At 31.4% G+C, this 27,519-nt stretch overlaps 2 protein-coding genes across 3 annotated transcripts; both read left to right on the top strand.

The window, feature by feature from the left end:
- The first annotated feature begins 11,637 nt into the window (after positions 1-11,637).
- On the top strand, positions 11,638-13,435 carry LOC108810531 (casparian strip membrane protein 1). Its single transcript, XM_018582637.2, has 3 exons — positions 11,638-11,964; positions 12,844-12,967; positions 13,056-13,435. Exons 1-3 carry the CDS (start codon positions 11,681-11,683, stop codon positions 13,269-13,271), a joined length of 624 nt encoding a protein of 207 aa, XP_018438139.2. The 5' UTR covers positions 11,638-11,680; the 3' UTR covers positions 13,272-13,435.
- A 451-nt stretch (positions 13,436-13,886) lies between these two features.
- Positions 13,887-15,597, top strand: LOC108836038 (casparian strip membrane protein 1). Of its 2 annotated transcripts, XM_018609250.2 has the most exons (3): positions 13,887-14,864; positions 15,032-15,155; positions 15,243-15,592. In XM_018609250.2, exons 1-3 carry the CDS (start codon positions 14,584-14,586, stop codon positions 15,456-15,458), a joined length of 621 nt encoding a protein of 206 aa, XP_018464752.2. In that variant the 5' UTR covers positions 13,887-14,583; the 3' UTR covers positions 15,459-15,592. The 2 variants fall into 2 exon arrangements, with proteins under 2 accessions (XP_018464752.2, XP_056843839.1); XM_056987859.1 differs by having other exon boundaries at positions 15,032-15,597.
- The last annotated feature ends 11,922 nt before the right edge of the window (positions 15,598-27,519 follow it).

Genomic DNA, 27,519 nt, shown 5'->3' with positions numbered 1-27,519 from the left:
CGTATTTATAGGCATTTCACTAAACCCAACCGCGTTGGTTGCACATAGGATAAGATGTCCTAGAGTTCAGTTGTTGGGCCCCAAACCTCACCTATCAATCCCATCTAGTACATTTATGATTTTTTGTTGTTTTGATGCATGTTGTAGTGTAATTAATTATAAATAATTCTTTTATATATGCCGGCTTTGAAGTATATAATCATATGGTAGAACACCGATATTTAAGATATAAATGACGGAGTAAAAACTATCACTGGAAGACATAAGAGTGAAATGTTTGTTTTAACTTTTAAGACGTTTCATATAAAAAATAGTACATTTTTTATCAATATACATTTTCATCACTATTTATTTGATTGATCGTTCATTCACAAACTCTATCAGTTTAGAAAGCATATGGGGCATCAGATAATAAGAACATATTTTATTGATCATCAATGAATTAGAGTCGCAGAAAGTTTTTAAAATGACTAATTAATAAGAAAGTTTGAAAATTACTCTGATCCACATTCATTCATTACCTAAGGGTTTTATCACATATCGAACACTAATAATTTCAGATTCACTTATCACTGACACTAAGTACGTAGTGCCGTTTGTGTGTATTTTTGGTGTCTCCCACATTGCATAATGACATTTATATAATCAAGTATAATGAATCAGACCTAATTTCTACATATTATCATATTGTTCTTCATGGATATCTGACTCACTCCTATGTCTACACTAACTTTGAAAATTAAAAATCAATTCCTAGCAACTTGTGTTTATTAGTGGCTCCTCTAATGTTTGGCAAGGCAATAAAACGTTGCATAAATGTAACTAATATTTTTGAGTCTGATCACACCTTTGGTTCCAGCTTTTGTTTTCTTTCAGAGCCTAGATTTTGAGCAAAGTTAAGTTATAAACTTATATGTGGTTGAGTTCTATAGCTATATATTATATTCTACTGCTCTCTTCATCATCATTATATTATGAATAATCGTTGTTGGCCTTCAGTAATAACTAATGTCGTTTTTAGCATACACGTAGCCACCACAACGTTATTGTAGCATGTATATATGTGTTTACTCTTTCCGTCCTATTCGTCCTTTCACACCTTATTAACAATACAGATATATGAGCTTCTTGTATAGTTTAACGCGATAAATATAAACTTCATTAACATTTACACCCAAAACAAAAAATTCATTATCCTAATTAGATTAGTGATACCTTGTTTTTTATTTCTAATAAAGAGTCAAAGTTCTTCCCTAGCTAGAGTCAAAAAATTCTAGTGTTACCTAGTGATGTTATATCTTTGCTGGCTTTGTAATTAAGAGCATGTCTTGATTAGTCAGCTCGTAGCAAAAAAAAATGTCTTGATCATTTAATAAAACCCAGAGAAATTGAACTGCAGGATCAACGCTCTCTCAACGAATTTAAAAAGATTCATCTCTTTAGAGTATCTTAAATTGAACAATTAATCACGTGAGTTGTTTATGTTTTAGCTTCATCAACATTATGTCAACTGCATATTTTTTTTTTTTTTTTTTTTAACATAATATATTAATAAAACCCCAAAAAGGGTAAATCGGAAAAGTTTACATCCGGCGTTCCAGTAGAAAACAGCGACTATCTAAAGGAAGAAGAAGAAGCAAGAGACAGTACAACTGCATATTCTACCCACTACTATATAATAACAATTGGTAAAGCCTTTTTAACAATGAGTCTAAAATTCAGCAAGTAAAATAGATAATATAAAAAATAGTAAATGAATATCTATACGTTTTTTATTATTCAGAAACTTTACAAAAATAATTCTTATTAGAAATAAAAGGCCATGTGAAATTATCATTAGTGGGTTGGCAATGCCAATGAAGTGTGCATCCAGCAAATTAGCAATGCTGGTGCATGAAAATACTTTACAACCACATATAATTCTATCTGTTAAGAAAGTTTTTTTTATAATAACAACAAATTTATAGGTTTCACAATCATATAATAAACTAGTCCGGTTAAATTGATATTAATTTTTTATCTAGTTTTTTTTTAAAAATCTAGTTTGTATGATCTACAAGTTAAATTTCTATATTTTCCACTACATGCAGTCATTTACGTCAATAAATCTAATCCTCAAAATATTTGTATTTGATAGAAGATATTAGAATAGTTAGTTATCAAACAAAATTATTTAAATTATTGCTCAGTGGTGGTTATAAATATACTACTAGAACGGTATGAATCGAGTCGGATCGCATATATCATCATATACTGTACTCGTTAGTATAATTAACATTTAAATTCCTAGTTTATAGTCTTATCAACAACAAAATAATAATTCCTAGTTCGCACACTCTTTTCTAATCAATATTGTAAATCTAGCTTTGGATTACTGGTTATGATCTTAAAAACGCAGATTTTGATGTACCGCTTACTATTTAAACACTAATTTACCAACCAGACTCCTTTGATATTTTTAATAATATATATGTTATAAATATTGTAGTGATGTCCATATGGAAAGTCCTAGATATACTTGTTCCCCACTCCAAGTTAAGTTTTGTCTCCAAGCTATTGTATCCTATATAAGGAGTTCATTATTCATGGAATAAGACATCAATTCATCTCTTCTCCTCTCTTCTATTCTTCTTATTTACAACACGTTATCAGCACGAAACTCTATCATTGAGCAAAACATAAACCTAGCCGTCTAAGAAAAAAAAAACCTCAGTCGATGATGTTTTGGATCCGATCAAATTTCTATGTTCTTTGATCTCCTACTATGACTGTCTCTATCTTTTTCATCTTATACTTAGATACGTATATTATTACTTATGTGATATAAAACTCTAGCCGTCTAAACCCTATCCAAAATTATTTATCAATATTGTCTACATCTTGACGATCTCTCTGGCTTCTAATACCTTCGAGATAAGTAACATTTATATGTCTTATTTATCTTCTATAGGTAGCCGTGATGATGTTTGTATTATATTTATTCTCATATCATAATTATGAACATCACTAGATATTATTACTATATCATCAAAATCCGCTAGCTTATGATTTTATTCAGGATTTAAATTCTTTTTATATAATATAGCATCATTGAAATATGCTCCAATGATTTGATGTTGACCTGTTTTGTTTTTATTTGTAGCTATTTTGGTTCAATCCGTCAATCAGTCTTTGACTCTTTCTCTATGTATTAGTATTCTTGAAATATGCTAAGCCATGATAATATGAGTTACTTTCTATCTAGATCATTGCTTTAAAGGCGTTGAAATAATTTGTACTTTTCTTTCATAGAAAGAGCGTGACTTCTTTGATTCAGATGTTGAGGATTCCTAGTGTTACTATCAACCAAGCGAGGTTTTTTATAGTTGAGGCGTGAAATCTTAGACCTACCTTAAGGTCTAACCGACATCATCTCCGTTTAATAAGCTAAGTGTCTTTCATATTTTATTATCATAGACAAGTTATGGTTTGTTTGATGCTTATTGTGGATTAAGTTCATATAGATTCGTTCTCATATTATATTTAAAGCATATATTAATTATGGAGCTTTCTTGTGTCATAGTTACAAGTTATAACAAAGTGATTGCTTTGTTACCTGTAATATTGGTTTGATGGCATAAGACTTATGTTTTGTCATTGAATGTTAATCTCTACTAACCACACTAACGGCCATGTTTACATGAGCAGAACCTGAAATATTTCAGGGTTATTTTTCATTTATAAGAGATAAGCTTTTGTACGAGAATTCTAACCAAACCATGTGAGATCTCCGACCATAGTTCTTCTTACTGAGATAAGTACAATTTATATGTTATGATTTATATCAATACGTAAGGTACATGAAATTGGTATATGCATCTAGTTATTGTTTGGAGAATTGATTGGCTCGTAAAATAAAATTATCAGCATCTAGTTTCTTGATATATTAAGATGGTTAAGATAATATATATTTTATACAAAGAATTTTATGATTATATTTTATTACCATTATATATATGAGAAATGTAAGTTTAAGGTTTGACTTTAAAAAATTTATAAGTTTTGGAAAACAATCTAAAGAAAGGTATGATCATATTTAGGTGATTACCTAAAGCTCATTGTATATTTTGCATCTAAAGATTACAAGACCTGAAGTCTGTAAATAAAGCTCAACTATGTTGGATGCTAAGTTTAAAACAAAATTTTCTTGAAGAAAATTTTAATGATGGAAAAATGAGAATACATTTTTCACACAAGTAATGTTGTCCAGAAAACACATGATTGAGAAATAAGATTAAAAAAAAAAAGTTTATACTTGTATATTGTTTATTTGAGACTCAGAAAAACAATGAGCTATTGATGTAAGGTCAAGACCAAAAAGTTTTTTTTTAGAACTCAAACTCTCACCTGAAGTTGAGAAAATAAATGTGGTAATAAAGAAGAGATATGATTTAATCATCTGTAGATGAAAGAAAATTATTGTGAGTACAATATAAGATAGTATAAATCTTATAGAATGTTCAAGAAGAGGATATATGATGCTCCAGAAGAGTATATAATATTATTGCACATAAAAATGCAATTTAAATCCTTAATATATTATATTCTTATAAGTCTCAAAAGTAAGAAGGATCTAAGAAAGAATACATGGCCCATGTAAGGCATCTTGTTGATTCTAATATGAGATTCAATCGAGATAAATAAACATGTAGTGTTATCATCTCGAGGGGAAGAGTTAGAGAATCTCACATATTATAATAAGTGAAACATCTAGAAGATTATGTTTCCACTCGAAGTGAATCTATCTAATTTTGAGACAAGTTATTTTGAGATACTAAACAAAGGAAATGCTAAATTTACTCCCATAAATATTTCTCAAGGCAGTAAAAGCATTGTAGAGAAAGTATCTACATCCTCTTATAGATTGTACTACACAAAGATTAATGTAATGGAGATAAATATATTGTAAACCAGAAGTTTACAAAATACTTGGCATGAACCAGTTAGACCATTTTGGTTCAATAATGATGCGAAAAGATACATAAAGATTTATGTGAATATTTATTGAAGAATCAGAAGATTCTTGTGAATGTTTTCACAAAACGGTCTTGCTCATAAGATAAAATGAAAATACGGTTTTCACCAGCCAAATGATGTTATTGGCATGAATAAAGGAGATGTTGGTGAACTGATCACCCACTATGCATCTTTATAGTATTGGTGAATTCACATCTTAAGTCTATGACGATCATAGCAAATTCACTGGGATAAGTGTTAAACACTTTGAGCAACACTAATTCGCATCAAGCCAACAAGAAATCACAAGTTCTCCATGTTATTGGTATTGGATCAGAAACCAACCATTTTCCATCTAAGAATTTTGAATGTGCAATATACATTCTGGTTGCTCCACCACAGAGCTTTATGATGGGATCCCAAATGAGGTTGGAATTATATGTTGGATATGAATCTCCATTGATACTTAAGAATCTAGAGCCATCCCTAAAGGATATAAGTAAAGCTCTATATGAATGCTACAAGTTAATTAGTATTTCCAACATAAGGGGAAGAAAATAAACTGCTGGAAAAGAAAATAAGTTAAAAGAAATTATCCTTGATCCTCGGACTAAAGAGAAAATAAATCAGAAGTCCAAAAGATAATTCTATAGCTTAGTAAATAAGTTGCCAGAAGCAACTAATGACCCTAATATAGTGTGACCAAGTCACATATACCAGCTATAAATGCTCTAAATAAGAATTGATGTTCCAGAAGAACAATATCAAACTGCCAATTACGCCTGAAGCGTAGTAGAAATATTGGTTCCAAAGATAAAAATCCTCATAAATGAAAAGGATCACAAATTAATAATGGTCAAGAGGAATAAGAGTTTTGAATGATCTCTAGAAGAGACATTAACATGACTGAAAGAAAATTCAGGTACCTGAGACAATGAAAAGAGATCTCAATAAGTTATGTCATGTATGAAATAAAAGGGAACCGATATACAAATCAACGTCGTAGATATTTATGCATGCAAAGTAGCAGTTGATATGATAAATGAGAAAGAGGATCATAAAGAAAGTCTATTCAAAAGTGTACACACAGAATTGATTGGCCAAATCAGAAAGAAGTAATAGACAAATATAGAAACTCTTACGAAAGAGAGAGGTATTTGGACCAGTAGTCCATACGCTAGAAGGTGTAAAACAAGTGGGATAGAAATGAGTCGTTGCACCAAAGAAAGATCAATATGTAGTTGATTGTGAAGAGACATAGTCTCATGTGGTGGTAGATGCAACTACTTCAATTTCCTTATTAGTCTAACAATGAAGGAAGAGCTTGAATTATATGACCCACTGGAAAATGATAATCCCTGAAAGATAGAATCTAAAAAAGATTGATGATATCAGAATCATGTTCTTGGGAACTCTATGTATTCGATCGAAATATGTGTTATGGGATATATAAGATATTTGAAGCTAATCGATACATCTTTGTATTTATCAAGAGATTATAGATCAATAGAATCATTGATTTGAATACAATCAAAACTCCTGAAGAGTTATAGAAAAATGTACATTTGGAAGAAAACTCTTGACAATACCATATGTATTCCAAACTAGAGATCTAAAAGGTGAAATGTTTTTCCATAAAGATTCTTAAAGGATTTTATTATGCTCATATATGTTTGGTCCTGAAGTATCATACTTAAGAGTGTTATTAATCTCTTTCATAACTGAAAGATGTAATTTCATATGACAAGAAAGAAAGTCATAATAGTAACTTTTATAGTTATGAATAAACAACTCGTATGTACGAGGCGAATGATTGTATGTAAGATGTTTGGCTTGAAGTCTAAATAGACCAATAAATTATTGTCTATATCAAATGAGAATTGTGGACCAGAAGTCTATAGATCTTGAATACTCTAATAGAAAGAGTTTATTATGATATTCTCAGTTTCAAAGGAAATTTATTTGATTGGAATGCATATCCTGAAGATATTGCTTTTAAAGGAAGAAATATGAAAATGTGTATGATTGTACTCTTTTTCCTTATCATGGTTTTTATCCCACTGGGTTTTTCCATGTTAAAGTTTTAACGAGGCAACAAAGAACACACAAATGATAGACACTCAAGGGGATTATTATAATTTCAAAGTTAAAAGTCTATCATTGTACTGCAGTCTTTGAGATCAAGAGAATTGAAGAAACAAATCAAATTATAGGAAGACTCATGCATTGCAGACGAACGGCGATCTTCGTGTCGTACAAGTTTGTTGAAGTGGATATTTAGCTGATTTATACACAAGGCGCTATCCGCTGCTACTTTCAAGAAGTTAGTTCACCTGATCAGATTGCATCATCTCAGAGATCTTGACGAATGTACACATTAGGGGAAGTTATTACGCGCTGCACTCTTTTTCCCTTAACCATAGTTTTTCCCATTGGGTTTTCATGGTAAAGTTTTTAACGAGGCAGCATCTACGGCGTTTTGAAAGCATTTCGACATATTGGACATCGAGGGGAAGTGTTATAAATATTGTAGTGATGTCCATATGGAAAGTCCTAGATATACTTGTTCCCCACTCCAAGTTAAGTTTTGTCTCCAAGCTATTGTATCCTATATAAGGAGTTCATTATTCATGGAATAAGACATCAATTCATCTCTTCTCCTCTCTTCTATTCTTCTTATTTACAACAATATATTATATTTAGCACATGTAAAATATGAGAGACATGCAATGCATTTGAAATTAACTATACCGAACCAAATCTATGTATGAATTGAACCGAACCAAATCAAAATAAAACCTGATTTAGTCAAACAAATCTAACCTGAATTAAACAGAAATATCCATTCAAATGTGAAAGGGTTGGCCGCAAAAAAAAGTGCTTAGTTTTGTTCATATGAAAGTGGACCCAACCATTTCACTTTGTTTTGCGAGTGCCTTCTTTTAATATTATCCTAAATGGACAATTTGCCAAATACCCATATTAAAGACTTAAATTGGCGTTGTACACATGGATTGACGTTTGTGAGTCAACTCACACAATCCGTCTTCGTTTATGACGAAAATAACCCCAAGCTGAAATGTTATCTGGCATCTGCAATGCAGTGAAAGTCTGACAATTCTCTTAGTTTTCTCTCATTGGTCATAGACCATAAGTCTTATAATTCATCCCAACCACACGATTCCATGGTTTCTTCTGTCAACACTCGTGGACTTAATTTCCAGAGATTCTGACAATTCTCTTTTCTTTTTCTTCACATTTCATTTCTTTATTTTTACATTATTTTTCTTTTTAAATTTTCTTTTCACCTAAAAATTTATGTGTAAATCATTTTCTCAGCATAAAACTATGATATATACTTAATGAAAAATAAAAAAATCTGATAAATATTTTTTCTGGATTTATGATGAACTACATTATAACTGATCAATAATTTGACCATTAAAAATGTTACAAAATATATTAGAGAGTTAGCGAATTTTATAACAAGATACAAAATTTGTTAACATGTTACAAAATATGTTAGCGAGTTAACAAATTTAATAACATGATACAAATTTGTTAACTATAAAATAACATCAACTATAGTCTCGCTAACATGGTACACAATTTGTTAACATTAAAATAACATCAACTTTTACTAGGTTTATGATATAACTACATTATAACTCATCAATAATTTGACCACCAACATTTTACAAAATATGTTAGCGAGTTAACAAAAATTGTAACAAAATACAAAATTTGTTAACATGTTAAAACATTTGTTAACATGTTACAAAATATGTTAGTGAGTTAACAAATTTTGTAACATGATACAAGATTTTTTAATACTAAAATAACATTACTAGCATAAACTTATTTCAAATTTAGACAATCATAGTGAAATTTTTACCAGAATATCACTTATGAACTTGTGTGACTTATACATTCAATTCTTAAAGTATCAGGGTTAAATGGACAAAAGAGGCAAAATTTGAGGACAAACCATTGTTGGTCATCAAGCTTTTGCAACCACCTCTTCGGTGAGGCTGATTTGGACGACGATGAAGGCTGAGCTCGAGCCATCGATGCATACATTTGCTGTCCGCAGGTGAAAAAGAAGCCCAAACGCAGTGGCTAGTCTCGATTTCAAATAGAAAAAAAAATCACCAAAATAATCAACACTGTAAATGTTTTAATCAACAGGTCTCTAAAGAAATCCATAACAAGTAGAAATTTAAGTTTGAATAAAAATAGAGTCTATACAAAAAAATAATTCAAGAACACAGAGAATAGAAAGAGAAAGAGTTTGGAGAAGATGAAACCATGAGATGAAAGAGAATACGAGAGAAAAATGAATTAAGAAAATAAAATTCATCACACACATATCTCAAAAGAAATAGACACCTAGCAAGTTGTGTGTGTGGGGGGAGTGAACCTGAGCAAAAAGTAACGTGGGAGTGTCAGCTTAGATGTGTTGGTCAGTGTTAGATTAGTAGGATTAAAATAGAGATTAAAATTCTTGGTTTTTGACTATGGTATTTACTTAATATCGTATGCGATTTGCGGTATAGAAGCAAATTTTCCCTATCCTAAACTTTTGACAAATGGGTTTAGCCTTATGATTGTCACGAAAGATATAGAAACGCACACTTATATAAACTTACATTTACAATCAAACCAAAAATAAAGGACCGAACCCAATGGTACACAAAAGAAAAAAAAAATTTGGGCCAATGATCCTTTTCTCCAAATTTTTGCATAATATTTAATTAAATATATATTAATATCAGCAATAGTTCATGTGGGTTTGGTTTCTAGACTTTGTTTTCCTTCTTCTAAAACCAATCCCTTATATATTATTTGAGAAACATTACAATCTTTAAACTATGACAAGTGTTATCACCATATTAATTCTTAGATTTTTTTAGAGAATTAGATTGGCCAATCTAAACATAAATGAACAAAATAAACCATAAAATTAATTATTAATGTACCTAAATATTTTTTCATTATTTCTTTAATAAAAACTACAAAAAACCAAAAATGAACAAAATATATATGACAATTAATAATTTTGAATAATGAATATTTGATAACAACTTTTGTATCTTCTATCATTTTTATTTAATTTTATATTATTAAAATTAATAAAATAGTCATATAATAAAAATTGAATTAAAAAAAAACGTTTACCATCAACTTAAACAGATTTACAAAGATTCTGCAAACAAAAATGTTAACTTTACATTCATATTGAGATTTTTCAATATATGTTATATTTTGAATTTTTTTTAAAGACTATAAATTATTAGAATTATAAAAAGTCTCAAACTGATTTTTTATAGATAAATGTTTCGTTATAACAAGATAAATCAGATCATAAAACTATATGAATAAGAATTATTATTTAATAGATTTTCAGATTTAAATATACATTTATTTTAATATAATTTAAATTAAAATATATACTGCATAAAATGCATAATATTTTAATTTCAAAATTTGGATTGAACAACTATCTAGAATTTAATATTTCAATTTTGAAATTTGCATTAAATTTTTAAAAGTGACTGTAAACTACTAAAATAATTAAAAATCTGACATTAAATTTATTAATATTAATGGTTTGAAAAAATACAAATAATCATAAAAACATAAGAATATAAAATCTTATTTAATAGATAATAAATTAAAAGTATGCTATATATTTGTTAATGTCATTTAATTTAATATATACCATACAAAATAAATGAAAATAATTGTTCTAATTTATGTACCATAAGATGATTGTAAATTGAAAATAGTCATTATTTTGATTTATGTATTCGCGCCATCCTATTCTAATGTTTATTTTTCAGTAAATCAATAAAAAATATTATTTTATCATTTATAAAATGTAAAAGTAAAATAAATAATAATATGTAAAAATAATTTGTATTCACAATATTCCGCGCATCTTAACGTAGTATAACTTAAAATTTCATTAATCATCATTCTACGTCGCAGATTCAATTAATCCAGCGGTATCATACAACTCTAACATACAATATCTGTTATTCAATTAAAAATTCTTTTTGGGATTGGGCTGGACTAGACTTCAAGCTTTAGACTTAACGGACATGCAAATATGATACAGGGTCGTGATGCTGATGCCAATTATGGTCTAAGTCAGAGTCCCACAATACTCGATCTTTAAGAAAATGCAATATTGATCTCTAATATAATTCAGGAATGATCAAGATCATGCAAACTAGCATATGGAAGATCTGTGCTTCGTTGAAATTAATCAACTAATCTGAAAGTAGATTTTTTAGTCCTTCAATTAACAAAGATCGGTTGTACAATTGGCATGGAATACAATGAGGACAAATCACACTTTAGTAAGCTCTTTTGCCTGTTTACGGATACCAACTTATTAGTTTACATAGGATATATGTAGCTTTTCGTTTGTCTTGAATCATCAGCTCAAACCCAATTAAGTGGAGAAAGTAAGAAGCAACAACTCCTCTTCCGAGACTAACGAATCAACTAAACTCAATATTAATCAACACTATTGAAAGCTCATCATAAAAAGCTACTAATTATTTATAATTTTTCACAGCTTAATAAAAACCACTATATAAACACTCGACCATCTCCTATTAGTTTCCCATCACAAGTACAAAACATTTCTTTAAATCCCAATCGCAAGAGAGAATTAATGGCAAAAGAGTCCACCACCATTGACGTCGGCGAGCCTAGCACCGTAACCAAAAGTTCAAGTCATGTCGTAGTGGACGAGAAGCAAAAGAAGGGAATTGTGGCAGCAGCCGCGGGAGGTGGCTACAAGAGAGGTTTGGCCATATTCGATTTCCTCCTCCGTTTGGCGGCCATAGGAATCACCATCGGGGCTTCCTCAGTCATGTTTACCGCAGAAGAGACTCTTCCCTTCTTTACTCAATTCTTACAGTTCCAAGCTGGCTACGATGACTTCCCCACATTCCAGTAGGTCACTTTTCATGTTCTCAACTAGGATGGGCATTTTATTCAATACCCGTATCTGAATCTGTTCCAAAAATCCGAATTAAAATCTGAATCTAAATAGCAAAATATCAGAACGAGTATTGAATTTAGACAGGATATCCGAACGCGAATGATAACCGTACATATATATACTTAATCTTATATTTTTATTTTATATTTCTCATTGTATTTTAAATATGTATATAAATGATATACATACTTTAAGATCACATAATATGATAATATACATATAACTATAGACAAAATGATTTGATATTCAAAAATGCATGTAAGCTTTTTGTTTTATGCATTAATAAAAGTTACATCCAAAATTTTAAAATAATAACTAAATTAATGTTTTATTTCTTTTTAAAATGTTATCTCTAAATCTGGTAATCATTCAATCCATTAAGAATAAAAATAAAAATCATTTAAGTAAAAGTTATATATTTAAATACAAGAAACTTGAGAAATGAAAATTTAATGTATTTTTTCAAAATCTAAATATCCGAACCCGACCCGAAATAACCAAACCCAAACTAAAAATATCTGAACCCGAATCAAAGTAAAGAAATACTTGACGGATTCTATATCCTTATACCAAAATACCAGAAAATCCGACATTTTTGACCGAACCAGAACGGCTATCCGAACACTTATCTCTATTCTTAACGTATGGTTACTAATTTATACAGTGTTTTTACATAAATAAAAAATGCGTATATACTATATCGCTAACTATGACTATAGTTACTTTTAAATCAATCATGTACGGTTATATATTTAAAACTTGTCCGGTTAGAGACCAATAAATTTATGAATGTAAACCGTCTTTTTAAAACTTATAAATCGTTTTTGAAGGTTCTTTGTGATATCCATCGCCATAGTCGCCAGCTATCTCGTTCTTTCGCTTCCCTTCTCCATCGTAACTATTGTCCGTCCACTTGCGGTTGCACCCCGACTCATCCTTCTCATCTCCGACACCGTAACATCCCCTTTCATATATACACAAATTTTTTTCGATTTTTTTTAGTTCTTTCATTTGATTAATTATTTTTAATGTATATTTCAAGATGGTCCTGACGCTTACCACAGCAGCAGCCGCAGCGGCAGCCGCAATTGTCTACCTTGCACATAACGGCAACTCAAACACCAATTGGCTCCCCATTTGTCAGCAGTTTGGAGACTTCTGCCAGGCTACGAGTACTGCTGTTGTAGCCGCCTCTATCTCGGTTGTCTTCTTCATCCTTCTCATTGTCATCTCAGCCGTTGCCCTAAAAAGGCATTGATTTGCTATTTCCCGCGTGTCAAGATCGAAAGGGATCTAGAGGTTATTCATGTATATGTTTGTGGTGTGTGCTTTGTTGAACATGAGATGTTAAGTATATGTGGTATCATTATGGTGTGGAAATGTAACATGAGTTCATATATGTTTGAAGGAAAATTGTCTTGATTCAGCTTGTAAGCTTCCGGTTCGTATAATGGTTCTCGTTTTGTTATAGTATAGCCTGAAAACAAAAAAAATGAAAACAAATGGCAAAATCACAAAATTGTTCAAATAGTGTAATCGTCAATTACTAACATTGGTAAACGACCAAAAGCAATTTGATTATAATTCAACTCGTGACGATCATAAGTTGAAAATTCATATTCTTTAGAATTGTTTTACCTATACAAGTACATTTTCCCTCAACATTGATTTGAACTTGAGACCTATTTTTTTTTTTCATTTTTAACATGTCAAATTAATGAAACGAACTACTAAGATCTGGTGTATTTGCATAAAGATAAATAGATAATACATCCGGATGGTAGAACGACGAATATCGTCCGTTTTAACAAAACATATAAATATCGGCTTTTAAGTTCCTTTTTTTAAACCCAAGTCTAGTCCTGATGGAAAGTATCGCCATTCCTTCTCTCATTAACGACTTATACATGTGCTCGTCATGAAAAAGAAAAGCAAACAATTTAATGGAAGTCGTGAAAGCGCTGCACTTTGGCTTTATTAAATCCAAAGAGTAAATAATTTATTAGTGGTAATTAGTGCCCGTGGATATCAGCTGGTTCATCCTTCTGTTTTAAACCCAAGAGATCAAGCGATATTCCGACTGAACGATTAATCATGCATGACCAAGTTTTTTATCTTTTTTTGCATGACCAAGTTAATAACCATGCGGGAAGTTTTTGCTTCGCTTGAAAATAATTAATAACTAACTTGAAAGTAGTTAGAGTCATTCAATTAACAAAGTTTGGTTGTAGAATAAAATGAACATAATCAAGCTCTCTTGTCTGCGTATGGATGCCCACTTCATTAGACTTGACACATGATATTATAACATTTGTTCTGACTTTAATTGTTAGCTCAAACCCAATTAAGTAGGTAATAGTAAGAAGCAACAACTCCTCTTTCTCAGACCCTAACAAATCAACTAACCTCAATCTTATAATTAATAAATCCTAGTCAATCACTTATTAATACAGTCACTATATAAATAATTGTCCATCTCCCATTTGTTTCCCACCAGAAGTACAAATCATTTCAACACACAAACATAGACACATTTCTTTTTAGTATTTAAATCCCAGTTGCAAGAGAGAATGGCTAATGAGTCTACCACCATTGAAATCGGCGAGTCGAGTACCATGACCAAACGTACAAGCCATGTCGTTGTGGACGAAAAGAAGAAGGGCTTTGTGGCAGCCACTGCAGGAGGCGGCTACAAGAGAGGTTTGGCTATATTCGATTTCCTCCTACGTTTGGCGGCCATAGTAACAACTATCACGGCTTCCTCCGTCATGTACACAGCCGAGGAGACGCTTCCCTTCTTTACTCAGTTCCTACAGTTCCAAGCCGGTTACGATGACTTTGCCACATTTCAGTAAGTCCATTTTTCATTTTATCAACGTATGACTACTAATTTACATAATGTTTTTACACATCAAGTGCGTATATATAATATATCTCTAATTAACTACGGTGAGTTTGTTAAACTTGTCCTGTTAGTGACTTCTAATGACATATAAAACATGTTACTCTTTTTCGAAGGTTCTTTGTGATATCCATAGCCATGGTCGCTAGCTATCTCGTCCTTTCACTTCCCTTCTCCATCGTATCTATTATCCGTCCACTTGCTGCCGCACCCCGGTTGATCCTCCTCATCTCCGATACGGTAACTTCACTAACAAGCCTATTCCAAATTTTATTACAAAATTATAGATTTCATAGAAACTCATCCTCTTTTTTTGTTATGGTGAAGGTGGTAGTGACACTTACCACAGCAGCGGCAGCAGCTGCTGCCGCAATTGTCTACCTTGCACATAACGGCAACCCAAACACCAATTGGCTCCCCATTTGTCAGCAGTTTGGTGACTTCTGCCAAGCGGTGAGTAGTGCAGTTGTAGCAGCTTCTATCGCAGTTGTCTTCTTCATCATTCTCATAGTGATCTCAGCCATTTCCCTAAAAAGGCATTGATTTTATATTTTTCTTCTGGTTAAGATTGTAACGGACCTATAGATGTTCTTCTTGTGCTTGTTTGTGAATGCCATTGTGTGGGGAAAGTAAATGGAGTTGTTTATGTTTTATTGTAAAGCTTTTGATTCATCTAGAAGCTCTCAAAAGTAAGGAGATAAACGAACAATCCATCAACGCTACAACAATACTAATTCTCAAAAAAAAAAAAACGCTACAACAATACTAATACTTGATACATTTTTTCCATTCGGAGCCTATATATTTAAGTTGCGTACTTAACTCTTGTCCACAGCAACGTTAACATATTTGTAAAGATAATATATAATAATAACATTCGTCTGTTCATATGGAGTAGTGTATTACTTATTAAGTTTATTGACCATCAAGTTAATTACACACTTACTCCCAGCATTTGTTTAAGACATCTGTTTTGTGTCAGTATACTCGTCCATTATTCTTGCCATAATTCTCTGTATTTAAAAGCAATCTTGCATCTACGTGCAATGAACTTGCATAGACATCTCATTTCTCTTCTTAAAAATATATTGTTTACTATTAAATCCAGGTGTGTCAGATACCTACCAAATCAAACTTGGATATTTTGTCTAGTTTTAATTATTACATAAGTTTCATAATCAGAAATCTACAAATACCGTACGTGTATATGTACACAATGTGCATGCACACTGTACAAATACTTAGACTAGGTGTACGTAGTGGCATGTAGCCATAGTCTAGCTGCTACTATGATTTTGATGGTTATATAGGTTGACTGGGAAAACATAGCTTAGCACAGAGGAAATAAAATGGTTAAAAGTGGAGTAACACAAAATGGGTGAAAAGAAAATAAAAAAAAAAGTAATGAGAAAGAGAGGGAAAATGAAAAAAATATTTGTCACCCTTATTATATCTGAAACTAAGCTCTAAGAGCATCTCCAATGTATGCATGTATATTTTACTTTAAAATAGAGATCTCTATTATAGAGGTGAATTTGCACCAATGTATACCTCTGTAATAAAATTTTCTATTTCAGAAGAAAATATAGAAGAATATTACTTTTTTTATATTTAGAGGTGAAAATAGCATATCTTTATATTTTTCTCTATGATAGAATCTCTCTATTTATATACTATTTATACATTGGAGTAAATCCACATCTATAATAGAGATTTTCTATTTTGGGGGAAAATATAGAAATAAAAATAGAGGTGGGTTGGAGATGGTCTAACCGATGATCAAGGAATAGAAATAGAATAATACATTTCTTAATATTCCTAATTTATATACTATTTATTTATAAGGAATAGTCTTTTTATTTTTTATTATTTATTTTATTTTAGAAGAATATAGAATAATTTTTTTCCTCAAACAAAATTGATAAAATATAATCTTTTTTTTCATTCCTATAGTTTTATTCATCTACATTTTTTCCTATCAATTCTTAGTGTTCTCATAATAATCACCGGTGAGACCCTTAAAATAATGTTTAGGGTTTGATTGGTAACTAGCAACCTAAATGGAAGTAACTAAAATGGAGTAAATGAACGGAAAAAGTAGAATAAACAAAATAACATTAAAAATAATAAAAATATAAACTGGCGTTTATTAGTTTTTTTTTTGTCATAAAGGTACACAGGAAATGTGTTCACAGAATTAACAGGCAAATGCCTGCTAGAAAAAAAAAAAATCAGTGTGACTGAATAGTATTTCTCGCGATAATAAATCAGTGCAACAACAATTTTCTGCTCTATTATGCTAGTTTCTCCCAATCAGGTAAAATTTGTTTTCAACTTGTTTACTCTGAGAGAGAATAAAAATAAAAGGATACGTTACTTTACATTAACTAGAAGAAAAGATCTACTCTGATTTTTACTCTACATTTACTTTTCTCTTTTCTCCATTTTTCACCTTTTTACTCTACTAATTACCGATCACACTCCGGCTCTGATTGAATGTCACAAATGGCGATATATTTTTGGTGGAAAACATATTTATTCTCACTTCAGCCATTATTTAACCAATCAGGTTTGAAAATTTAACTTCCTTTTATGATGTTTATGTTGTGAATGTGTGTATTATTAATGTCGAATATGAACTCCTTATATATGGAGTTACAATGTCTGAAACCCTAATGGGCCGGTTACAAGATGGGCCGGTTACAGTAAGTATCTTTTGGATAAACATCCATCTGAACCAGTCGGTTCATAACACTTCCCCTGGATGTTGAATCCATCTTGAGTTCGCCAGATACCAAATCCTTTTTGGGCTCGTGATACACTTTACCAATTACTTGGTGTTGCCTCATTAAAACCTTACCAGGAAAACCCAGTGGGACAAAACCATGGTGAAGGAAAAAGAGTACAACATGTATCACTTCCCCTGATTTGTACCTCCGTATATGCTCTTGAGGTTGGCGCATGAGTAGACTGGTGGTAACTCCATGAGCGCCAAGTCTCTGAGCTGGTCTTCTAATGTGCACGTCCTGGACTGATAGGAAGATCTCATGGACGTGGTGCTGTTGTAGACATGGTGAAGAAGCCGGTTGACATGTCTTTGGTTGGACTCGTACTTCTTCATATTTGTTTTCCAACGTGTGCATACTGCTTGTTTGAGAACTATCCATGTATGGATCCAATGTTATAACCTGTATCATAATCAAAAACAAAACCAAGCAAACACATCTTTGGGTTTGGTTAGTATAAAATAATCTCAAACATAATAAAAGGATATTTCAATCCTGTCCCATTGCCTTTATATTTGGACATAGCTTAAGCTTAGTTCAAAGCTCATGTTCGTATGTGTATAACAAACACATCAAGGCAAGGCGCCAATGGCACCTTTGGAAAGGGACATGTATGGTTTTATTTCCAATGCCTCATGGTCTGATCATTAACAACATATATGATCATACTGCACTTTGAAATTATTTAGATGTATAGTATTAAGTTTAGACTTAACTATAGTTTCACTTGTGAATATTTACATCCGGATGTGCCTTGAGTCTTTTCTAGACCAAGGAAATATGTCTCTGTCCAATCTAGGATCAAAGGATCCGTGACCTATCTCAGATGGTCTCATGACCATGTTCCTTCTTAGAATAAAATGGGTCAGTACTCGGACCAAGTGAAAACCATTCGACCATGAGTCTTGCATTGGCTTGTATCCGGACTAAGGCACAACTTTCTTGTCGTCCTTATGACCAAATGGGTCTATGTACAGATATATAGACTATGGGACTATGTTACCATACAGTGGGGCGAGCCATAGACTTTATAGTAAGCATTTAAGATCAATGAACCTTATAAGCTTTACATAATGCTTCATACCTATCGTTTTGACATCTTTAATCTATGCTTTATTTGATGCACAAGGATTTCATCTTTAAGTATATTTAAGATACTCACTTTGTAGTCCCAAACAATCTTTGTTTGTCCCAAACTTAATCTTTCCCAAAACATTCATTTCAATGCTTTCTTTAGATAGTCTTTTGGGAAGTGTCTATAGAGGTTCCTAGGATATTTTTAGATCATTATCATACACTTATACACTTTAGTTCTCGAGAACTTGTTGCATTTGGCAACTCAATATCCTCTGAGACTTTCATTTCTATTCATTATCCAGTGGACTTATTCATAGTCGGTTTTTACATCCTTTAAACCGAAAATCTAATATCTTTTCTTATGGCCAGACTTACTAGGAATCTAATCGTTTGTTGCATCCACCACAAGGAGTATGTCTCCTTTATAATTGATTCCTGGTCTTTGTGAGATCCTTGTGCATATGGTCGTGCCTTATACTTGGCTATCTCACCATGTTTGATTTCTTTTACTCACAAAGAATCATTCCTGTCCAACTGGTTTTCTGTCTAGAGGTGTCCGAACTATAGGACCAAAACCTCTCTTTCTTTATGAACTTAACTCCACGTCTCCTTATCCATTTGATCTTAATCTCTTGTTGAATGCATTCATCTATGGACGTGGGTTTATGATCCTCATTAATAATCTCATGTGCTACATTGCATGCATAGTATATAATTAATCTCGAGCTCGTTTGTTCCTTTGAGTCCTAGACATGACTTAACTCTTTGAGGTTTCATTGTAGCCTTTAATACCCTGAAGCTTGGCGTCCCAAGCATCATTAGGTACCTTAGGTACAACCATATCTTATGGTTTCCTCATCCGTGGCCACGGCTTTTAGGTTTGTCCATCTTTGGATCGACTATGTCTAGGAGTCCCTCATCCACGGTTTCATTTGCACCTTTCTATATTTATACGAGGGATCTTATCTTTGGAATTCATTGGTCTATCATGTTTTCAAAACATGTCTTAGACTTAGTAGCAACCTGATTGTGTTCTTCTTGAACATCAAACGAATTTGGTGCATTTATAGCTGGTATAGATGACTTAGTCATTCTATTCGGGTCATTGGAATCTGGCAATTGTTTAAGCTAGCTTTTGTATACTCTTCTGGACTTTCTAAGTCTCATTCTCTAGTCTGAGGATCTTGCCAATATCAGGATGTATGATTCCATGTAATCTCATTTTATCCAGCTTATTCTTTTCTCCCCTTGATGTTGGATGTTCGGATTCACTGAGGTGATTATCCTTGTACCTGGCCTTTAATCATCCGTGGTTGGCTCAAGGTTCTTATGAACGTGGGGAACTTATATCAAGTCATATCCAACATCTATTCCCATCCTCTCATCTTATATTTCTGTGGTGGAGCGATAGAATTTATAAGTGGCACTTCTTTATGTGCTAAGATGAGGTGTGGCTGGCCTTTGACCCGTTTCAATCAATGGGATGGGTATCAATATTCATTTCTGTGTGTGTATGTCCATGTAGAATAAAATGTGGGTTTTATTCTTATCCTTCCCCCATGGACATATCATTCATTCTTAAAATACTTTTAGAATGTGAATCATGTAAAGATATGTAGCCTTTTTAGGCGATTTTTCTTTCTGTTCTTGTCCTTTCATTGTGAATATTCGTGTCCATATTGAGTCATGAAATGTTTTCTACATTCTCCATGATCATATAATGTTTATCAAACCCTTTGGGACGTGAGCACTTTAATCTATATTCACTTGGACGTTTTGAAGTAACATGTTTTCCTTTATCCTTAGTTTTAATCCGAATGGGATAAGTCTATCTTTATTCTTGTGAACTTTTTTGATGTATCAATATTGTGTATGTCCATGTTACATGAAATGATTAACACTTACCCCCATGGACATATCATATTTGGATACTTTTAGCGTGAGTTAACTTAGCTTTTACCATTATACAATCTTCTTTGGGCGGTTTCTATTTAAGGAAACACTTTGTTTCTTTTGCCCATGGATTCATTATGAAACTGTCCATTCATCAATTCTTAAGTCTTTCACTTATAAGAATGATTATTGTACACGTCCTCTCTTTGTGTACATAGCCTCAAATGTGAATACAATGCACACGATCTCTATATTGTACACGTCCTCTCTTTGTGTACCTTTGAGGCAATTGGATATTTGGTAGTGGATTTTGTGTCTTAAGATGTCTGTGGTTTGATCCACTGTACATCATAAGGGTATTCACATGAATGAACGTTTTGTTTATGATATAAAAGCTTTCATTTATTGATTCTTTCAAAGATAGCAACCAAAGGAAGTGAATAATGTTTAAAGGAAAATAATAAGGTATGAAATAACTAAGTAAGAACACTAAGGGCTTGATGTCGAGTCATCATGGTGATCTATTCTCTTATGCTTTGTTGGATCATCCTTTCTTGTGATCCATACGATCACACTTGTCATGATCCATGGGAACATCTTTGACAATTTTCCTTCTTCTTTCCGAACCATCTTAGCTTTTCTTTTAAAGCTTTGCTGATAAAGAGTAGCTAGATACTTAGGAGTTCTGCATCTCTTAGCCAAATGGTTGTCCATTCCACAATTATTGCACAACTTAGACCATCCCCCATGTACATATCCTCTCTTGACACGGTTGGTTTCTAGATCAGCCCTTTCGGCTGGTAGTGCATAAGCTGGTGGTAATGGAGTTGGCCTCGTAAACTCTCTTTCACTACTGTTCATTAGCAATTCATGATTTTGCTCAGCTTGCAACAATCTTGCTATTAGAGATGTATAGGTAGTGAAGCCCATTTCTCTGTATTGTTGTAGTAACAATAAGTTGGTAGGGTGAAAGGTGGAATGTCTTTTCCAACATATCTTCATCAGTCACTTCCTCACCACATAGTTTCATTTCGAAAACTATTTTGAGTAGGGCAAAGTTATATTCTCCCACAGTTTTATAGTCTCGGAATCTGAGGTTGATCCATTCTCGTAAAGCTTTGGTATGTATAACCTCTTGGATACAATTTCTATTTTCTAGATCTGTCCAAAGCTTTGAGGGATCATCGGTCAGATATAGACTTTTGAGTTTTTCACAAATATGATGGCGAGTGTTCAGGAGTTCTCTTGCAATGCTATCGTCTGTGATGCATTCACTAAGTTCATCAGACTCAAGTGTGGTTTTAATATCTTGTGCCCATTGCATATATTGCAAGTAGTTTTCTCCTGAGATTATGATAGAGGAAATTCGACATCTAAAATATTTAGTGTTTCTCTAGTTAGATCTTAGTAATATGTTCTGAGGAACTGATTTCAAAAGTTTTCCAGAAAGTTCTATAAAAGGAAACTTTCTAAAAATGGAAACTTTCTAAAAAAAAGGAAACTTTCTAGAAATGGAAACTTTCTAAAAATAGAAACTTTCTAAAAATTGAAACTTTCTAGAAATGAAAACTTTCTATCTACCAAATTAGGGTTTATAATATCGATTGGTTTAGGGATTTATAAACTGATTTGGTTTAATGTTTTCACAATTCGGATTTGATTTTTATAAGTTTCATAAACCGGTTTAAAATTGGGTTTAATAATCGATATGGTTTAAAGGGTTTCATAATTCGATTCGGTTTAGGGTTTTATACAAGTTTTAAATTTCATGAACTTTAGGGTTTGTTTATTAAACAAATTTATTATATCAAATCTAGAAATCTAATGATTCAATCAATCAGGGTATACGAGTTCTCTAGATTTTTAATCTCAATCGATCAAGATATAAACTTAAACATTTCTTTTATGAAATCGGATCTATCAAACAACTAAGGTTTGATGACTTACTTTTAGATCTCGATTTGCTCCTTGGTTCCTTTGGAAATCTCAACCTCAATTGATCTGATTAGATTTGATCCTTTGTTTTCCTTAAACAAATTGATGAAAGGAAGTTAGTAAGATCAAATAATAAATCGGCTATAAACAAACTAGAAAGAGAAGTTAACAGCCTTAAGTTTTCTTTTGACGGCGCGGTTTGTAGATGGCGGTGAGGGCGCGTCTATGATCTGATCGCGGTGCGGTCTGCGGCGCTGGATTCTCCTCGTCCAGATCTTCAAATTGATATGTCGCACGTCTTCTGGATCGTTACGGTTTGGGAGAACGATCGATTTGAAGTTGAATCAAAATTAGGGTTTTTGTGCAATTGACGGCGCGCACTAAAACAGAAATTGGCGGGGCGTCTGAGATCTGATTGACGCGAGGTTTCCGGCTATGTATTCTTCTCTTCAAGATCTTCAAGTTGGTATATCGCACGTCGTTTGGATCGTTATGGTTTGAGAGAACGATCGATTTGAAGTTGCGTCAAAATTAGGGTTCTTGAGCAATTGATGGCACGTACTAAAACAGAGCGTGCCGGCGCGTCTGAGATCGGATCCTCGCGAGGTTAGCGGCGATGGCTTCGTCTCGTCGAGATCTTCAGATTGATAGGTGGCTCGCCGTCTAGGTCGTTACGGTTAGGGAGATATGACTGTTTTAAGATGCGGCTAGTTTTTAAGGTTTTGGTGACCTACGAATTTTCTAGGGTTTTGAGCTTAGCTCGTGCTGATAACGTGTTGTGAATGTGTGTATTATTAATGTCGAATATGAGCTCCTTATATAGGGAGTTACAATTTCTGAAACCCTAATGGGCCGGTTACAAGATGGACCGGTTACAGTAAGTATCTTTTGGATAAACATCCATCTGAACCAGTCGGTTCATAACAGTTTAATATTTAAAAGGAGTAAAAGTTATTACTTTTTCACTTTTGGTTTGGGTAGAAAAAATGGGTTGCGCTGGATTCAACTTTTGTTTTTCCTATGTTAGACTATTTATCCTATTTATTGTTACTCTCAATTCCTTTTCATTTATTACTCTAAGTTACTCTCATCAATACCAATCACACTCTCACAGAAAAGAAAAAAGTACTCATTTTGTTTTATAATAATTGTCATTCTTAAATTTTTTTGTTACAGAAAAAATACCACTTTATAATTCCAATGTAAATTATATTTACTTTCAGTTAAAAATTAATTACAAATTACATTGATTTTATAAATAATTTTATTTATTTCAAATATATTGGTCAGAAAGATGTAATTAATAACAAATTACATATATTTTTGTCACTTTTCTAATATGTGTGAAAAATATCAAATTGACATTTATTTAGAAAGAGTTAAATAAATGAGTAATTCATTTCTTGTTTTACCTGATTGGTAGAAGTTCAGCAGAAAGTGGAGTAAATTTTTTTCAGCCATAAACATTATCGCTATCTTTGTTATTCAATCACACCTAGTGTATGTTTCTCTCTTTGGAAAAATAATAAAAGTAAATGGGAGGAAACTAAATTCCACCGGCAACTTTTAGGAGTAAATTGGAGTAATTAATGTTTCACCTTTATGTTTTACGCTAGAAATGCTATACAATCAAATCTCTAATTTATTTGATACTAGTGGTATTCCGGTGCTACGCGCCGGGTTCATATGTTATATTCTTACATGAATTTTTAATTTATTATATGATTTTAGTAAATAAAATATTCTAAAACTATGAAATAAAAATATGTATAAAAATGATATTTTCTGATCTTTTTGATAGTAGTTAGTGGAGCTGGGAATTTAATTCAAATTCCGGGGGTTTCACCCCGTTTGATCCGCCGCGGTGCGAGTGTGGATCGGTCGGTTTAAAATTTTCGAACTGCGAGTGCGGGTGTGGGTTAAGATTAGTTTAAGCGGGATGGGTGCGGGTCAGCCAAATATGAGTCATGGGTACCCGCCGACCCGCAAATTCAAAAAAAAAAATTTCTTTTTTTCGTAAAAAATATATAAACATATAAAATATTTTTATAATTTTAGTTAAAATGTTATATTTTAATATTATTTTTAATAATTAATATATAATGAAAATAATTAATATATAACTAAAATAATTATTTTTAATATAATTATTATTACCCGCGGGTAAGACGGTTTACCCACTGGTTTTGGCGGGGCGGATGCGAGTTTAAGATTTTTGGTCATACGGATCATGTGGGTCGAATTTATGAAAGTGATACAGATTGTTGACTATGGAGAATTATAGAGGCTCTATTCTTCATAGTCAACATCAAATATAAAAAAAACCTATAAACCGTGATTCAACAGTGGCTCTGGTTCGGATTCAAAACACTGTTATAAATGCTTGGGTTTTATGAGGAAAATTTAAAAAAACCAATGTCTTTCATAACTAACATTAAAACCTATTAAATATTAATTAAGAAAAAAAAATTATTAAAAAGAGTGTGCCACATGGCATTAAAACTCCCAAAGAAAAAAAAAGTCAACCATATAAGATATAAGATTATAGATAGTTTTTTATTTTGTAGTTTTTACGGTCTATAAATGAAAGCTTAAGGTTTTTCACCTAAATTACATAAAAAACTGCTTTATTTTTTTTGCTATAACTTTAAAAATAAACTAAATCATGATTGGTAAAAATTATAAAAATTTGATGTAGATTTTAACTAATAAAAATAAAGTTCCAACATAATTGATAAAGTTTTGTGATTTAAAAATAAATAAAATTAAAGTAAAGAGATAAAACCCAATCAATCACCTCCAATATATTTTTTTTTCTTTGGTAAAACACAAACCATATAGTTGGTTGATAGAAAATGATATTTTCATCTATACATTTTACACTTTTTATGAGCATTAGATATGGATTTTCGTAGTTGTTTTGGTCAATCTTTGAATCAAAATTGGAAATCGAATAGTTCAAAATAGCTACATTTACTAATACATCGAATCGGATTAATTCGAGAGACGTCAACTTTAAACTGGTCCAGATCATTTCCGATATCTCGTCACTATTCATTAATGGTTGCCTTATTCTAACCGAATTATTGAATTGCGACTCAAATTAATATTTTTATATGATACAGTATTATTTTAAAGTATATTTCCTGAAAAGTAAAGCTTTACGTCATAGCTTAAAATGAAGATTTTAGTCGTATACGTCGAGCATATATGCATCATATTTATAACCTTTTCTATATTTAAAGATAGATATTTGTATTGTAATAAAATACTGGTATTGGGATCATAAACGGGAACACAATAATTGCGAAAAGGCAATCAAAACGAGTACAGCAATGTAAAATACACATAAAAGATCGAGCATATGAGTATGACCTACCTAAAGCGATGATAGTTTAGTGATAATTTCTTAGAATTTGGTATATATTCATATTTGTTTAGTCTCGTTTAGGCTGGCAATGGTGATTAATATGGTGGACTATAGCAAAATCGATACATATCCTGATATTAATTGGAAATCATTCCTAATTAAATTATATATCAGATATGTTTTATACCACTCTACTCTATATCAATAAGTGTATTCTTTTCAGAGTCAATCGGATCAGTCTGGTACGATTTGTAAAAAAAAAGGTATGACCTCCATGCATTAGTCTCACTTACTTCTCTAACAATTAATATCGTGTATATTTATTTTTTTGAAGTTAAAAATCTTTCCTCAAATTTATAATTTCTTAGAACTTATTAGTCTCTCGCTAATTAAGGCTCAATATTAGTACTTTTCTCTCTCTTTTATATTTTTCTGTTTTAAAATATATAATTTTTAGAATTTCAAACATATTAAAAATATTAAGTTTTGATTATAAATATATTACGTTTTTGACTATTTATTTTCTACAATTTGAAACCAATAGAAATTTAATCAACAGAAGTCATATTTCATATTTCATAGTCTATTATCTTTATAATAAAATCAAATATAAAATGTAAAAATAAAATTTATTTTTTGAAATATTTTTCAGAAGATAATTTTTTCTAAAACAGAAAATTGTATTATATTCATTCAGTTTTTATTAAGAAAATTCTCTTTGTTTTCTATTAAGTGTCATTTTATCTTTTAAAATTTATTTCAGTATAAATGTTGCTTTATATTTTCAATGCATAGTAAATGAATTTTACAGCTTTTATCCCTATTTTTAGTTCATTAATTAACAAAAACCAAATAAAATAGTGTAACAAATAAGAGTAAAATAGAGTTTTTTAGTTTTCTTAATTTGTGTGTAAAACCTTAAAACTTATTATGAAACAGGCAGAATATTAAAATAGTACTCCATCTGTTTCTTATTGTAAGTAATTTTAGAAAAAATTTCTTGTTTCAAAATATAAGTAGTTCACATATATTTATGTAAATTTTACATTTATAATATATAGTATAGCCAATCAAATGATAAATGTTTTTTTTATAATTGGTTGAACTTATTAATTAAATATTGTTATTTTTAAAGTAACAACTTTTTAATATTAGTTCTTTTATTCTAAACTATTCACAATCACATTGTAAAACAGAATAAGTACTATTCATTTGTCAATAATTGTTATGCTTCATCCGAAAAATAAGTTTTTTAGTCAACTGACATAAATTTGAACCTTAAAGACGTTATAACTATTACTTTTTTGCTAAAATACTTATGACTAATTTTAAACTCGTGGTTAAATATTCAGGCAGAAATTTATAAGAATTTCTGATAAACCGGTCACTAAAATTTTTAATATAACCAAAATTATGTTCCTCTTGATTTCATTTTAAGAAGAACTTTCTAACTCTCTTTTGGCTAAACATTCTAACCTTTTTTTTGGATCAAAACTAAACTTTCTAACCCTTACAAACCAATTTTACTTCGTAAGGTAAGTGT

The sequence above is a fragment of the Raphanus sativus genome, chromosome 6, assembly GCF_000801105.2.
Source record: "Raphanus sativus cultivar WK10039 chromosome 6, ASM80110v3, whole genome shotgun sequence".
Classification (NCBI taxonomy): domain Eukaryota; kingdom Viridiplantae; phylum Streptophyta; class Magnoliopsida; order Brassicales; family Brassicaceae; genus Raphanus; species Raphanus sativus.
Note: the sequence above shows the minus strand (reverse complement) of the source record. Positions and strands in the feature narration are given on the sequence as shown.